General features: G+C 35.7%; 1 protein-coding gene across 5 annotated transcripts in view; it reads right to left on the minus strand.

The window, feature by feature from the left end:
* DCAF17 (DDB1 and CUL4 associated factor 17) overlaps positions 1–13,661 on the minus strand; it is a 42,215-nt gene that overhangs the window by 27,138 nt on the left and 1,416 nt on the right. For 2 of the 5 annotated variants that reach the window (XM_045558920.1, XM_045558916.1), the window contains exons 3-6: positions 8,315–8,405; positions 4,291–4,427; positions 3,047–3,125; positions 64–153 (exon numbers count right to left, since the gene is read on the minus strand). In XM_045558920.1, coding sequence (XP_045414876.1) covers positions 64–153; positions 3,047–3,125; positions 4,291–4,427; positions 8,315–8,405 — 397 coding nt within the window. Of the gene's footprint in view, positions 1–63; positions 154–3,046; positions 3,126–4,290; positions 4,428–8,314; positions 8,406–9,058; positions 9,127–13,661 lie in introns of those variants that run through there. The other 3 variants (XM_045558921.1, XM_045558917.1, XM_045558918.1) reach the window with 3 other exon arrangements.

Raw genomic sequence — 13,661 nt, forward strand, 5'->3', positions numbered from 1 at the left:
ATAACATTACGTCTTATTGTCAATAAAATTAATATTGCAATTAAATAAGAAATGAGTTCTCACCTTTTTGTTGATCTCTAGAATCCCTACAAGCGAAAAAGGCAGAACTCGAAACACTGCAAGATACAGCAGAACAGGTTGTTGAATGCCTGCCTAGAAGGAAAGACTGCAGTTACTTAAACAGGAAGGCAAACACATTCAAACTATGTCCACTAAATCTTCAGTCCTTCAGACACATGCAATAAACACACACACAAATCTACAAAAATAAACATAACAGTAAACATTTCTTAGCAACAAAATACCATGCATTTATATTGTAAACTGGAATTCTAGCAATAAAAAGGCTAACTGAAAAACTTAGTTATCATAGTAACAACGTTTGAAACTAATGTTGCACTGATACTTCTATAGGAAATGAGAAAAAATATCAGCAATGAAAGCTTGAGTGATGTCTCTGCTTCAAAAGGATAGCTCCTTTACTTTGAAGAATAAGACCCAGTGAATTTCTTTCCACTACAAAATGTAAAATAATCTGTTGTACTTGTTCAGTACAGGCTTCAAGGGAATTTCCTCAATTTGTGGTAGGCAAAGGAGTCTGCCCCATCACAGCCAGTCTCTGCCTCAACAGAACCTTTAAAGCTGGGACATCAAGACTATCAATCAAAACTGCCATAACTAAAAGTTACAAAACAAACAAACAACAAACAAAAAAATAGATTATAATGTTTAAAGCCCAAAGGATTCTCCCTTTGAAAGAGATAAATTTTTATTAAACTAAGATCTTCAAGGTGTAAATCAGACTCCCTCTTTGTTCCTAAAACCCAAATGAAAGGTATAGTTTGTACATCCCAACCAAGAGCTACTGGTATTGGCTAGAGATTGTGGGAAAGTGGTCTAGAATGCAGAAATACTGACAAGACTTTTATTAATATTATTACATGACAGTAAGCGAAAAACGTTTATAGATGGTACTCTATAGAATTATACTTCAGTTTTTGCTGTTTAGAAATTTAAATTCTTAACAAATGTACATTAGACAAGATACTTTTAGAATTCTCATAAAATGTTTTTTTGAGACAGGGTCTCATTCTGTCACCCAGGCTGGAGAGCAGTGGCATCATCATAGCTCACTGCAGCCTTGAACTCCTGGCCTCAAATGATCCTCCTGCCTTGGCCTCCCAAAGTTCTGGAATTACAGGTGTGAACCACTGCACCAGCTTTCATAAAATGTTTTGCTACTTTGGTATATTACCTCACTTTTGTGATTTTTCCTTTACCAAAGTGGAGAGGGCAATATAGTGAGTGAGAGTATAAGAAGAGAAATATTAATAGAGAGAAAGCATCTCTTTTTCTTAGATTGTCATACTTAGTAAATCAGGAAAAGGGTGAGGAAATTCCAATAAAAAGCATGCAGTTATGTTATTAATGTGGCTAGAGAGGATACAGGAAAAGGGTGGAAAAATATTTAGATAACCATAATAAAAAATAAATAGAAATAGCCAAAAAATAGTTCGCTTGGCTTCAGTAGGATACAGAAAGAACAGACAAGGGAGATGAGAGAGGAATGAAAAGCAGAGTTCACTGGCCCAGAATGAATGGGGATACACTGGAGGGTTAACAAGGAAATGCTTTATGTGTTTACCTAAGTAAGGTAAAATTAGAGAAAATACTTAATTTTTTTTTTTTTAAAGTACCCTAGAATTCTATATAAACTTTACCTGCCAGTCAGTGTTACAAAAATTTCAAGAAAGGGTAGTATGGTATAGTACATAAGAGCAAGGACTCTGGAACTAGGTTTTCTGAATTTGAGTCTAGTTTCTACCCCTTACCAGCATTATAACTTTGGGTAAGTTATTTAACCTCTCTGGGTCTCATTCTCTTCATCTGTAAAATAGGATAATAATACTAACTACCATAAGGGGTGTGCTGAAGATTAAAGAAGTTGATACAGATAAAGGACTCAGAACAGTGCTTGGCTGTTTTGCAGTACTGAGAAAAAGCTAACAAGTTAAAAATGATAAAGAACTAGAACATAGGTTCTGCCAAGAGGAGACAGAAAATAAGCGTTTGTTTTTCTAGATGCCTTGAAGTATGAAGAAATAGAAAACCTCTAATAGCAGTCTGTATCTATTTTTTTTAAAGTGCTCAATAAATGCTTTCTATAGTATTTCCCCATAAGTCACCAACAGGAATAAAATAAATTTCTTTTCTTTTCTTTTCTTTTCAAGAGACAGGGTCTTGCTCTGCTGCCCAGGTTGGGTTCAGTGGCATCACTGTAGCTCACTACAACCTTGAACTCCTGGGTTCAAGCAATCCTCCCACCTCAGCCTCCCAAGGAGCTGGGACTACAGGCGTGCAGCACCATGCCCAGCTAAAATAAGTTGTTTTTTTTTTAATTTTTATTTTTTTGAGACAGAGTCTCACTCTGTTGCCTGGGCTAGAGTGCTGTGGCATCAGCCTAGCTCACAGCAACCTCAAACCCCTGGGCTCAAGCGATTCTCCTACCTCAACCTCAAGCTGGGACTACAGGCATGCGCCACCATGCCCGGCTAATTTTTTACATTTTTAATATAGACGGGGTCTCGCTGTTGCTCAGGCTGGTCTCATGAACTCAAGCGATCCTCTCACCCTGGCCTCTCAGAGTGCTAGGATTACAAGCCTGAGCTACTGCGCCTGGCCTAAAATAAGTTTCTTGATATAAATTTCTAGGCTCTACTTTATAAAGTATAGTAAATCCTGGGTAATTTTTTTAAAAAAGAGAGAAAATCTTTGGTGTTTTTTTTTGAGATGGAGTCTTGCTGCGTTGCCTTGAGTAAATCTTCTGCCTCAGCCTCCCAAGTAGCTGGGAGTACAGGTGTGAAATCATTTTTACTGGTGAAAATCATTTTAATAGCATGCTTCAGGAAAAAAAAAATCTAGCTAGCAACTTTTATAACATGATTCAGAAATCAAAGATCACTGATTTGTTCTTTCATTACAAATTTGCAGACAAGTGTCTATGGAAATACATTCTTCATTTTATTGAATGTTTAAAGACATATACCTGCCGGGCCGCTGCGGAGCCTTTGTTCTGAGCTGATTTGACTGCAATGACTTCTTGAGGAGTGTCCCAGCTCAGGTATCTTAAAAGAATGAAGGGAAGTTTATTCATTTGGGTCAGTCTCCTTATGCTTAAAATCGAAATATCATAGATATTTTATAAGTAAGCAGTTTTAAGTTAAATTATAAAAGCAAAGTAATCTATTTACAAAAATAAATAAATAGCTAAAATAATTTTCCCCATATCCCTATATGGATCTATCCCTATTTTAAAAAAATATATACACATATAAAAATTTTAATCTTCCTAGAGTCTTGATGAATAAAAATTGTTTTTGATCTATGACTACTCAAAACTTAGAAAATAGGCGGGCACGGTGGCTCATGCCTGTAATCCTAGCACTCTGGGAGGCCGAGGCGGGTGGATCACTCAAGGTCAGGAGTTTGAGACCAGCCTGAGCAGGAACGAGACCCCGTCTCTACTAAAAAAATAGAAAGAAATTATTTGGCCAACTAAAATATATATAGAAAAAATTACCCAGGCATGGTGGCGCATGCCTGTAGTCCCAGCTACCCGGGAGGCTCAGGCAGTAGGATCGCTGAAGCCCAGGAGTTTAAGGTTGCTGTGAGCTAGGCTGACGCCACAGCACTCACTCTAGCCCGGGCAACACAGCGAGACTCTGTCTCAAAAAAAAAAAAAAAAAACTTAGAAAACAAAATAACCCCATTTCTACTTTAAAATGGAAGCTATAATATAAAAAGTACTAAAAATGTTACTTTCACACTTTCCATGCACAAATTCACTTCAAAAATTTATATCAAATTTAGTTAAAATAACAGTTCTTGGGTTGTACGAGGCAGATAATTTAACTGAAATAGATTAGTCTTCAGGAAAACCCGACAGAAAGTACATCCTGTATAGAAAATACAATTTAGGACTAAAGGCATGTACCTGTATTTCCTTCTGTTTTTGTAGAAGGAATAAAACAGGGAATTTTTTTTTTTAAAGTTTATCTGCCAACCACTTTAGGTTATTTACTTACTAGGGATACAAAAATAAATGATAGATCTATCCTCAGATCTTCAAATGTAATCATAAGAGGAGAAAAAAGAGAAAAGGTTTATAAATTTAGATGTGAGTACACACTGGAAAACTGAGGTGGGGATAGGGGGAAACTTAAAATTTCCTGGGCCACAAGTTTCAAATTTTTATCATACAATCTTGAATAGTAAACTCACAGTTAATACCTGAATTTGCAATAAGAAGCAAGATATATTTTCTCAAGGACTTTTCCTGTAGTTGCTGATATACGAAGTAGCCAATTATGAGCAGTCAGTGCTATGAGTGAGGACTTATAATCAGACCGATTGGGAAGTACTTCCCCCTAAAAAAAGGATTGAGATATAAAAATGAAACTGCCACGAACAATTTGCAGTAATCAATGTCCAAAGAAAATAGGTAAATACTTAAATAGTCAAATAAGTAAACCAAAGAAGAAACATTAAATGTATAAATAGAGAATGAACACAAAGAAAGATAAGATTGCAAGTATTATTTTCATACTAACTTACTGAGTTTATTCACACAAAGCATTTAGTGCCTAAAGTAATTTATTAATATCTGTTATTATTTATTAAGTATTCAAATATTAGCCAATCATAACAATAGTAGGAGTATTAACAGTGACTTTGCTCCTACAATAACAACAGCTCTTAAAATCATTTATAATAGCATTGTATTAAGAATCCTCAGCTAGAATAGACATTCACATTGTCCCCTTTTTTCTTTACTACAGGACTTGTTTTCCTTCAGATGGAAGTCAAAATGGCAAAGTGCAAATTACCCCATTATTCATTGTGGTTATAATCTAACCTCAAATGAAAAGCTAGAATCCAGAATCAAAGAAGCCAAAGAACAGAAGATGGACCTGGTTTTAAAAATGACCTATGTCACTAATGAATTACCCTAGAAAAATGAAAGGATAGCTGCTTGGGTGCTTCTATTACTATGGAGTTATCACAAGTAGAAGTCTAATGCAGGAAGAAAAGAAAAAGCAAATGTTTCTACTTTGATTTGTGGAATAAAAAGGTAGTTCTTAGAAAAAGTTGACATTAGAGAAGTTGAAATTAATCTAGTATTTGCTTAGGTCAAAAAGTGAATACAAATGAATAAAGGCATATTTATTTTATAAATGCTCCTTAAAACGTTGTCTTCCCTTTTAAATGTTAGAGAAAAAAAATAAATTTTTGCTTGTATTTTGTTTTTTTTTAAGCTTATTACCTCTGGAAGTTTTATACTGAATTCACAGGTAATGATGTAAATACTTCTATTCTACAGTGTCTTTTTTTTTTTTTTTTTCAACAGAGATAGGGTCTCGCTCTATTGCCCAGGCTGGAGCACAATGGCACAATCATAGCTCACTGTAACCTCAAACTCCCGGGCTCAAGTGCTCTTCCTGCCTCAGCCTCCCTAGTTAGTTGGAAATATAGGCACACACCACCATGCCTGGCTAATTTTTAAATATTTTGTAGAGATGGGGTCTTGCTATGTTGCCCAGGCTGGTCTCGATCTCCTGGCCTCAAGTGATCCTCCTATCTCGGCCTCCCACATTCCTGGGATTACACGCATGAGCTACCATGCCAGGCCCTACAATGTCTTATGTAAGAATCATTTCATAGAGATTTTAAAGTTTTAAAAAAATGTACTATTTGCATCTTATTTATTAAAAAATTTGAAGCAGCATATATAATAGGTTTGAACTACTTTCTTAAACAAAAAGTTATATTTCACATATTGTCTCAGAAAAGAACAGAACTAATTTAAAAGTAGTCTCATATCAGTATGTTAACAATATTACAATATGCTTCTTAGTTTTTCTTAACGGAAAATCTTGCTTCACTTCAAGTGAGAACAAAATGTTTACAAGAGAAGTAAGGATAGGAGTTGGGTTACTACAAACTTTATTTTTTGCAAGATTGCTCTAAACTTTGGGAGTTTTGTATTAGTGTATTAAAAACTTTCTCAATTCAGAAATCTGCCATTTTCCCCTCCATGCACCCACCCTGATGACAATGGATTAAAAGGCTTTAAATTGCTAGAGCACAACAGTTATTTTTAGCTTTTCAATAAGGAGATGACGAAGAAAACACAGACTTATAGTTTTCTAGTTTGTAAAAAAGAGCCTTCTGTGAGCAGACAATAAGTATCCAGGGAAAAAAGAAAGCAGCGGCTCCAGAAAACTTCAATTTTATGTAAAACAGCCTGGAAAAAAAAAAAAGAATTCTAACAGAAATTTAGAGTATAACCTATAAGAGATTATACTTTAAACATTATTTTTGGTCATATATTTTGAGTTCTATTTTTCCTAAAGAACGACCAACCAGATTCAAAGATCTGATTAATCTGTCTTAGTATTTCCTAGGTGGATTTCTTAGAACCCTGATCCCACAGAGAACTCATGCAGGCTGAGCGTCCTTTATCCAAAATGCTTGGGACCAGAAGCCTTTTGGATTTCAGATATTTTCAGATTTTGGAATATCTGCATATATATAGTAAGATATCTTGGGGAGGGGACCTAAGCCAAAGCACAAAATTCATTTTTACATACGCTTTATACCCATAGCCTGAGGGCAATTTTATATAATATTTTTAATTATTTTGTGCATAGAGAAAAAGTTTTGACTATATTTTGACTGCAAAACATCATGAGGACAGGTGTGGAATTTTCCACTTGTGGTGTCATGTTGGAGTTCAAAAAATTTTGTATTTTGGAGCATTTTGGATTTTAGATTTTTAGATTAGGGATGCTCAATCTGTATTTAGAAATAATTCTCAAAAAAGGAAGTTCTAGGATCAAGAGAGTTTGGGCAAATGGTTTGACAATCATCATGGACATTAGTATTATTGTAAGTATTATTACTATTTAGTAAAGGCTCTGAGCAGTAATTCTATAAAGTTTAATCTTTTAAATTCAGAATGTCCCATACATAGTTTTCCACAGCCCAATTCCTCTCAACTCCTTTGGCATCTATACACCTGTTAATATCCTATTAAAACATCATTCTGAAATATTCACACCAGGACAATGCTGGTCTGATGAAATGAGCTTATCCTATTACTTTATTTTATTTTATTTTTTTTGAGACAGAGCCTCACTCTGTTGCCTAGGCTAGAGTGCCATGGCGTCAGCCTAGCTCACAGCAACCTCAAACTCCTGGGCTCAAGCAATCCTACTGCCTCAGCCTCCCGAATAGCTGGGACTACAGGCATGCGCCACCATGCCCAGCTAATTTTTCTTTTTATATATATATTTTTAGTTGTCCAGCTAATTTCTTTCTATTTTTTTTAGTAGAGACAGGGTCTCGCTCTTGCTCAGGGTGGTCTCGAACTCCTGAGCTTAAACAATACACCTGCCTCGGCCTCCCATAGTGCTAGGATTATAGGCGTGAGCCACCATGCCCGACCTTATTATTTTATTTTTATCGTATTATTTTCTTAACAACATGCATGTAAGAAACTCATAACAATTTAATTTTCAAAGAGCCATGTAACATAATTGTTGCTCTAAATCCTTTTTATTCACTATATTAAGTGGAATGATCTCTTAAACACTAAGAATAATTATATACCAGCTTATAGTGTTTATAAAAGTTTTAATCAGCTTATAACTTTTTCTAGTTTTCAAGATTTAAAAGACTGTATCTAATTTTAAAAACACATTCATAACTTTTTTAAGATGGAAATTATTTCATGAGGAAAAATAATAATCAAAAGATAAACTCTCCTCTCGAGTGCTGAAAAGATTCAAGAATCAGGCTGGGCGCGGTGGCTCACGCCTGTAATCCTAGCACTCTGGGAGGCCGAGGCGGGTGGATCACTCAAGGTCAGGAGTTCAAGACCAGCCTCAGCAAGAGCGAGACCCCCATCTCTACTAAAAATAGAAAGAAATTATCTGGTCAACTAAAATATATATATAGAAAAAATTAGCCTGGCATGGTGGCGCATGCCTGTAGTCCCAGCTACTGGGGAAGCTGAAGCAGTAGGATCGCTTAAGCCCAGGAGTTTGAGGTTGCTGTGAACTAGGCTGACGCCACAGCACTCACTCTAGCCCGGGCAACAGAGCGAGACTCTGTCTCAAAAAAAAAAAAAAAAAAAACATTCAGGAATCACTAAAATAGTAAAGTGTATTCCTTTCTACAAGATACTAACAATAACCAGTTGTTTTAGGCTAAAAGTGCTTTGGGAAATAAATGCTCTAAAAACAAATCTTACCACTGGGCATTCCCACAATAAAGCATCCTCTATTTTTTCTGATTTGGAACATTTTGGCATTTCATAAAGTTTTCTTGGCTCTGATGCAACACTGGGAAAAAAGAAAATAATTATTCTTCTTGATAACTGAGACAGTATTTGTTCAGGTTTGAAAGACTTTTTATGCAGAGATTTGGAATACCAAAATACAATTTGTCATTTGCTTTCCTCTTCTCTAAATGTTAACATTTTTTTCTGACCACATAATCCATAATATAATAGAAAAAAATATGAAAAATATAATAAGATTAAAGTAGTTTATGGCACTTCAATAAGCTGCCAAAAATACACATTATTAACATTTTGGCTCATTTCCTTCTAGTTTTTCTTTACATATATATACCTACTTGGATACTGTTTTCCAAAATTGGATCATATTGAATTCTTTCTTTACCCCTGAACATTTATACTATGAATACCTCGGTTGAATTCCATCAAGTTCATAAACTTTCGTTCTGATATTTAAAATGAAAATTACTAGATAAAAAGGGTCCCATTACTTTAGAATAAAAATTAGTGGGTAAAAACGGAAATACCTTTTATGATTTTCTTACGCCCAAATTATTTTCCAGAACTGTTGAATAAGTTTATACTTCTGCCAATATTGAAACTATTATCTTTGATGTGAAAAATAGTCTCTTAATTTATACTTCTTTGATTACTACTTAGATGTGATCATAAATATTCCCCCTCCTTTTTTTTTACCTATGCGTGGTAGCACATGCTTGTAGTCACAGCTACTCAGGAGGCTGAGGCAGGAGGATCACTTGAGCCCAAGAGTTTGAGGTTACAGTGAGCTATGCTGATGAAACTGCACTCTAGCCTGGATGACAAAGCAAGATTATGTCTCAAAACAAAAAAATTTTCTTTTCTTTAACTGATGAATTTTAAAATTAAATTATTGTTTGAAAGAGAAACAATTTTTCAGGGTGACAGTTTTATTCACTTTTGATGTTCTCTCATTCATTCAAAGGTTTAAACCAACAGAATTTCACAATTTCACAGGAATGAATGCAACCTCATATGTGATTCTAACCTGTGGGTAAAACACCCTGGATGTTAAAGAACTCCAGATACTACCATTTACCATTGTAACACTAATTAATGTCACTTCTCTAATTTTAAAAAATGTTTAATTAAAGCAGGTACCTCCAAATTGGGGAAGTTATAAACTGGATATTAAATGATACCAAAATTTATTGCTGAAACCAGCCTGGGCAACATAAACCTTGTCTCAAAAAAAAAAGAGTTACTGCTAATTTTGCTAGGTGTGACAATGACATTATAATAATATAAGAAAATGTCCATGTTTGGTTTGTTCCAGGTGGGAACCCAGAAAGTATCTATGGGACAGAATGTGGTTAATGCAAAACTTAGGCTTGTAAAACAATAGCCGCAGGAGTTCCCAGACTTGTAGATCTAACAGACAGCTGCAGCCAGCATTCCTTCCCCTCTCTCCCTGACAGAGAGGAGGCTATCCTTCCCTTGCTCTCCTGATAAGAACTGACACCAGAGCTGAAGGATGGATGTAGCTGGGGCAGGGGCCTCAGGAGTTGGTTATTTGCAAAAGAATTAATTACAAACGGCTGTTCTGGCCCACTTACTCACTCTCCCCAAAAAAACCCTCTATAAAACCCAAGGATCTCCCCTTTTCTTTTATGGACACTTTTTCGCCTCCACCCATCTGCACTCAGATGCTCAAAATAAATAGCATTTTGCTGCACATGAAACTTTGGGTGTGTGTCTCTCTCTCAGCTCTGGACCTAACAGTCCACATTTCCACTTCCAGTACGACAGCATGAAAAACTCTGTGAACATACTCTTCAGCAAAACTGGTGAACATTATAAAAGGACAACCAGTTAAAGTTCTAGAAATGGTCCTGGGGACATACAACATGAGGAAACATTTATTCAAGAAAACCTACTACAGATCAGTAAGAATAGTGAGAGTCTGTGGTGTTTGAACCAGGGCTTGCTCCCTCCCTCCCCATTCCCAGCTCAGGAAGATGAAAACATCACTCCAGATTGGTGCAGCTCCCTTTCAGCACAGTCTCCACTCAGAGGGTCATCATGAAGGGTGAGGGAGGGGCACTGCCTATTGCTCAGGCTGAGTCCTGGGTGAGTGTAGTCAAGAGGTGGGGCTCCCCACTTTCACTCAGCCCCCATTCATGGGATGGAGGTTCTACCTTGGGTGTGGCACAGCTAAGAATACTGGGGCCTTGACTGGCCTTGTCCCTCTTTATAAAGCAGTGGTTCCACACTGAGTGAGGCAAATTGAGCAGATCTGAAGTTAGTATTCCCTCAACCCTAAGTACTCAGCTTTTAGAACAGGGTAGTCACTCAGAGAGAGGTGTGCTATAGACTCCCACCACCAGCTCAAGAGCCTTGGCTCAAAAACTTAGATCTACATAAACAATGGAAAGTTATTACAGAAGGAATAAATGAAGGTAAAACAAAATCCCTTATTTCTTATTCTTTCCTGATTTAACATTAAATTTTGTCAACAATAATAATAGTAATAAGGCATTCGGTGATCACAGCAGTTGAGTAAAATGAATGACAGCTATGTTATAAAAGAGGATAGAGAGGAATTAGGAATACTCTTGTTATAAAGTACCTGTACAACCCATGAAGAGCTGTAGTGTTCTTTGAAAGTGGACTTAGATTAGTTGTAAATGCATATTGCAAGCTCTAAGGTAACCACTAAAATTTTTTAAAAGTGTATGTTAAAGCAGAGAGAAAATGGAATTACATAAAATGCTCAGTTAAAACCAGAGAAGGCAGAAAAGAACACAATAAAAAAAGAACAAGGGCAATCAATAGAAAATAGTTATACATATGGTAGATATTAAACCAGCTATATCAATTATTATTTTCAATGGGAATGGTCTAAATATACCTAATAAAAGACAGAGACTATTAGAGTGAATAAAATTGCAAGACCAACTACATGTTATCTACAAGAAACCCATGTTATAAATTAAATATAAAGACACAGATGGATTAAAAGTAAAGACATAAAGAAAGATAACACCATGCAAATGTTAAACAAAACAAAGCTGAACAAGCTATACTAATTTCAGACAAAGTAGGATTTAACAAGGAAAATTATCAGGGGTAAAGAGGGACATTACATAATGATAAAGGGGTCTATTCCACAAGAAGACATATCTGTCAAAATATGAGGCTTTGTCATATTTCAACACCCCTCTACCAGTAATTGACAGACACAGCTGGCAGAAAGTCAGTAAGGATATACTTGAACTTAACAGTATCATTAATCAACTGGATCTAACTGGCAATGTATAGAATACTGCATCCAACAACAGCAGAACACATTCTTCTCAAGCTTATGTGAAACATTCACCAAGACAGACCACATTCTGGGCCATAAAACACACCTTAACAGATGTAAAAGATCAGAATAACATAAAATATGCTCTCAGATCACAACGGAGTTAAACTAGAAATTAATAACAGAATGATAACTGGAAAATCCCAAAATATTTGGAGATTGAACAACATATTTCTAAATAACACATGGGTCAAAGAGAAAGTCTCAAGAGAAATTTAAAAATATTTTGAACTAAATGAAAATGAATATACAACATATGAATATTTGTGGGCTGCAACAAAAACTGTGCTTAGAGGAAAATGTACAGAATTAAGTGTATATATTAGAAAAGGAGAAAGACCTAAAATCAATAATCTAAGCTTCTACTTTAGGAAACTAGAAACAGAAGAAGAAATTAAATCCACAGTAAGCATAAGAAAAGAAAGAATAAAATTTAGGTCAGAAATTAATAAAATCAAAAACCAAAAATCAGTAGAGAAAAAAATCAACTAAACCAAAAGCTGTTTTTTTTGAAAAGATCATTAAGTTGATAAACCTTTAGCCAGGATAAGAAAAATAGAAGACAACACAAATTACTAATATGAGAAATTAAAGAGAGGCCATTTAAAAATCCCATGATCCCACGGACATAAAAAGGATAATAAAGGAATATAATGAACAATTCTATGCTCAGAAATTTGATAACTTAGATGAAATGGGCAATTCCTTGAAAGACACAATCTACCAAAATTCACCCAAGGAGAAACGATAACCTGAATAAGCCTGTATCTATTAAAGAAATGGAATCAATACTGAATAACATTCCAAAACAAAAGTGCCAGGCCCGGATGGTTTCAATGGTTGAGTTGTACCAAATATTTAAGGAAGAAATGACAGCAATACAGAGCAACCATAATCAAGACAACGTGGTAATGACATAAGGATAGACATGTAGATCAATGGAATAGACTTGAGAATCCAGAAGTAAAATCAAGTGCCTAAGGTCAACTTATTTTCAACAAGGGTGGCAAGGCCTTGCAATGAAGAAAGAATAGTTTTTTTCAACAAGTGGTGCCAGGACAACTGGATAACCACATGCAAAAGAATAGAGCTGGATCCTTATAAACCATGTATAAAAGTTAACTGAAAATGGACCCACCACCTAAATATAATAACCAAAACCATAAACTTTTAAAAGAAAACATAGAGGCAAATCTTCCTGACCTCAGAGTTTGCGATGGATAATTTTTTTTTAAGAGACAGGGTTTTGCTTTGTCACCTAACCTGGAGTGCAGTGCTATGATCATAGCTCACTGCAACCTCAAATTCCTGGGCTTCAAGCAATCCTCCCACCTCAGCTTCCCTAGCAGCTAGGACTATAGGCACACACCACTATGCCCAGCTAATTATTTTTTTTTAATGTTTTGTAGAGATAGGGTCTCACTATGTTGCCCAAGCTGGTCTCAAACGCCTGGCCTCAAGTGATCCTCCCACCTTCAGCCTCCCAAAGTGCTGGGATTATATTGTGAGCCACCGTGTTCAGCCTGAAATGGATTCTTAACTATGATACCCAAAGCACGAGCAAAGAAAGAAAAACTAGATAAACTGGACTTCATCAAAATTAGCCTTTTTGTGCTTCAAACAATACCGTCAAGAAAGTAAAAAACATCAAAAAGACAATCCACACAATGGGAGACAGTATTTGCAAATCATGTATCTGATAAGGGACTTATATCTAAAATACATAAAGGACTCAGTAATAAAAACATAAACCCAATTTAAATATAGGCAAAGGATCTAACCAGATTATTTCTCTAAAGAAAACATACAAATGGACAACATGCACAGGAAAAGATGCCCAGCATCACTAGTCATCAGGGAAATGAAAAAGCAAGTCTGGCAAATCTTGATAGTTTTTGAATCTCAGTAATGTGTACATGGAGTTTCGTTGTGGCTTTTCCCTAAGACTCACAT

Source organism: Lemur catta, chromosome 8 (genome assembly GCF_020740605.2).
Source record: "Lemur catta isolate mLemCat1 chromosome 8, mLemCat1.pri, whole genome shotgun sequence".
NCBI classification, from domain to species: Eukaryota; Metazoa; Chordata; class Mammalia; order Primates; family Lemuridae; genus Lemur; species Lemur catta.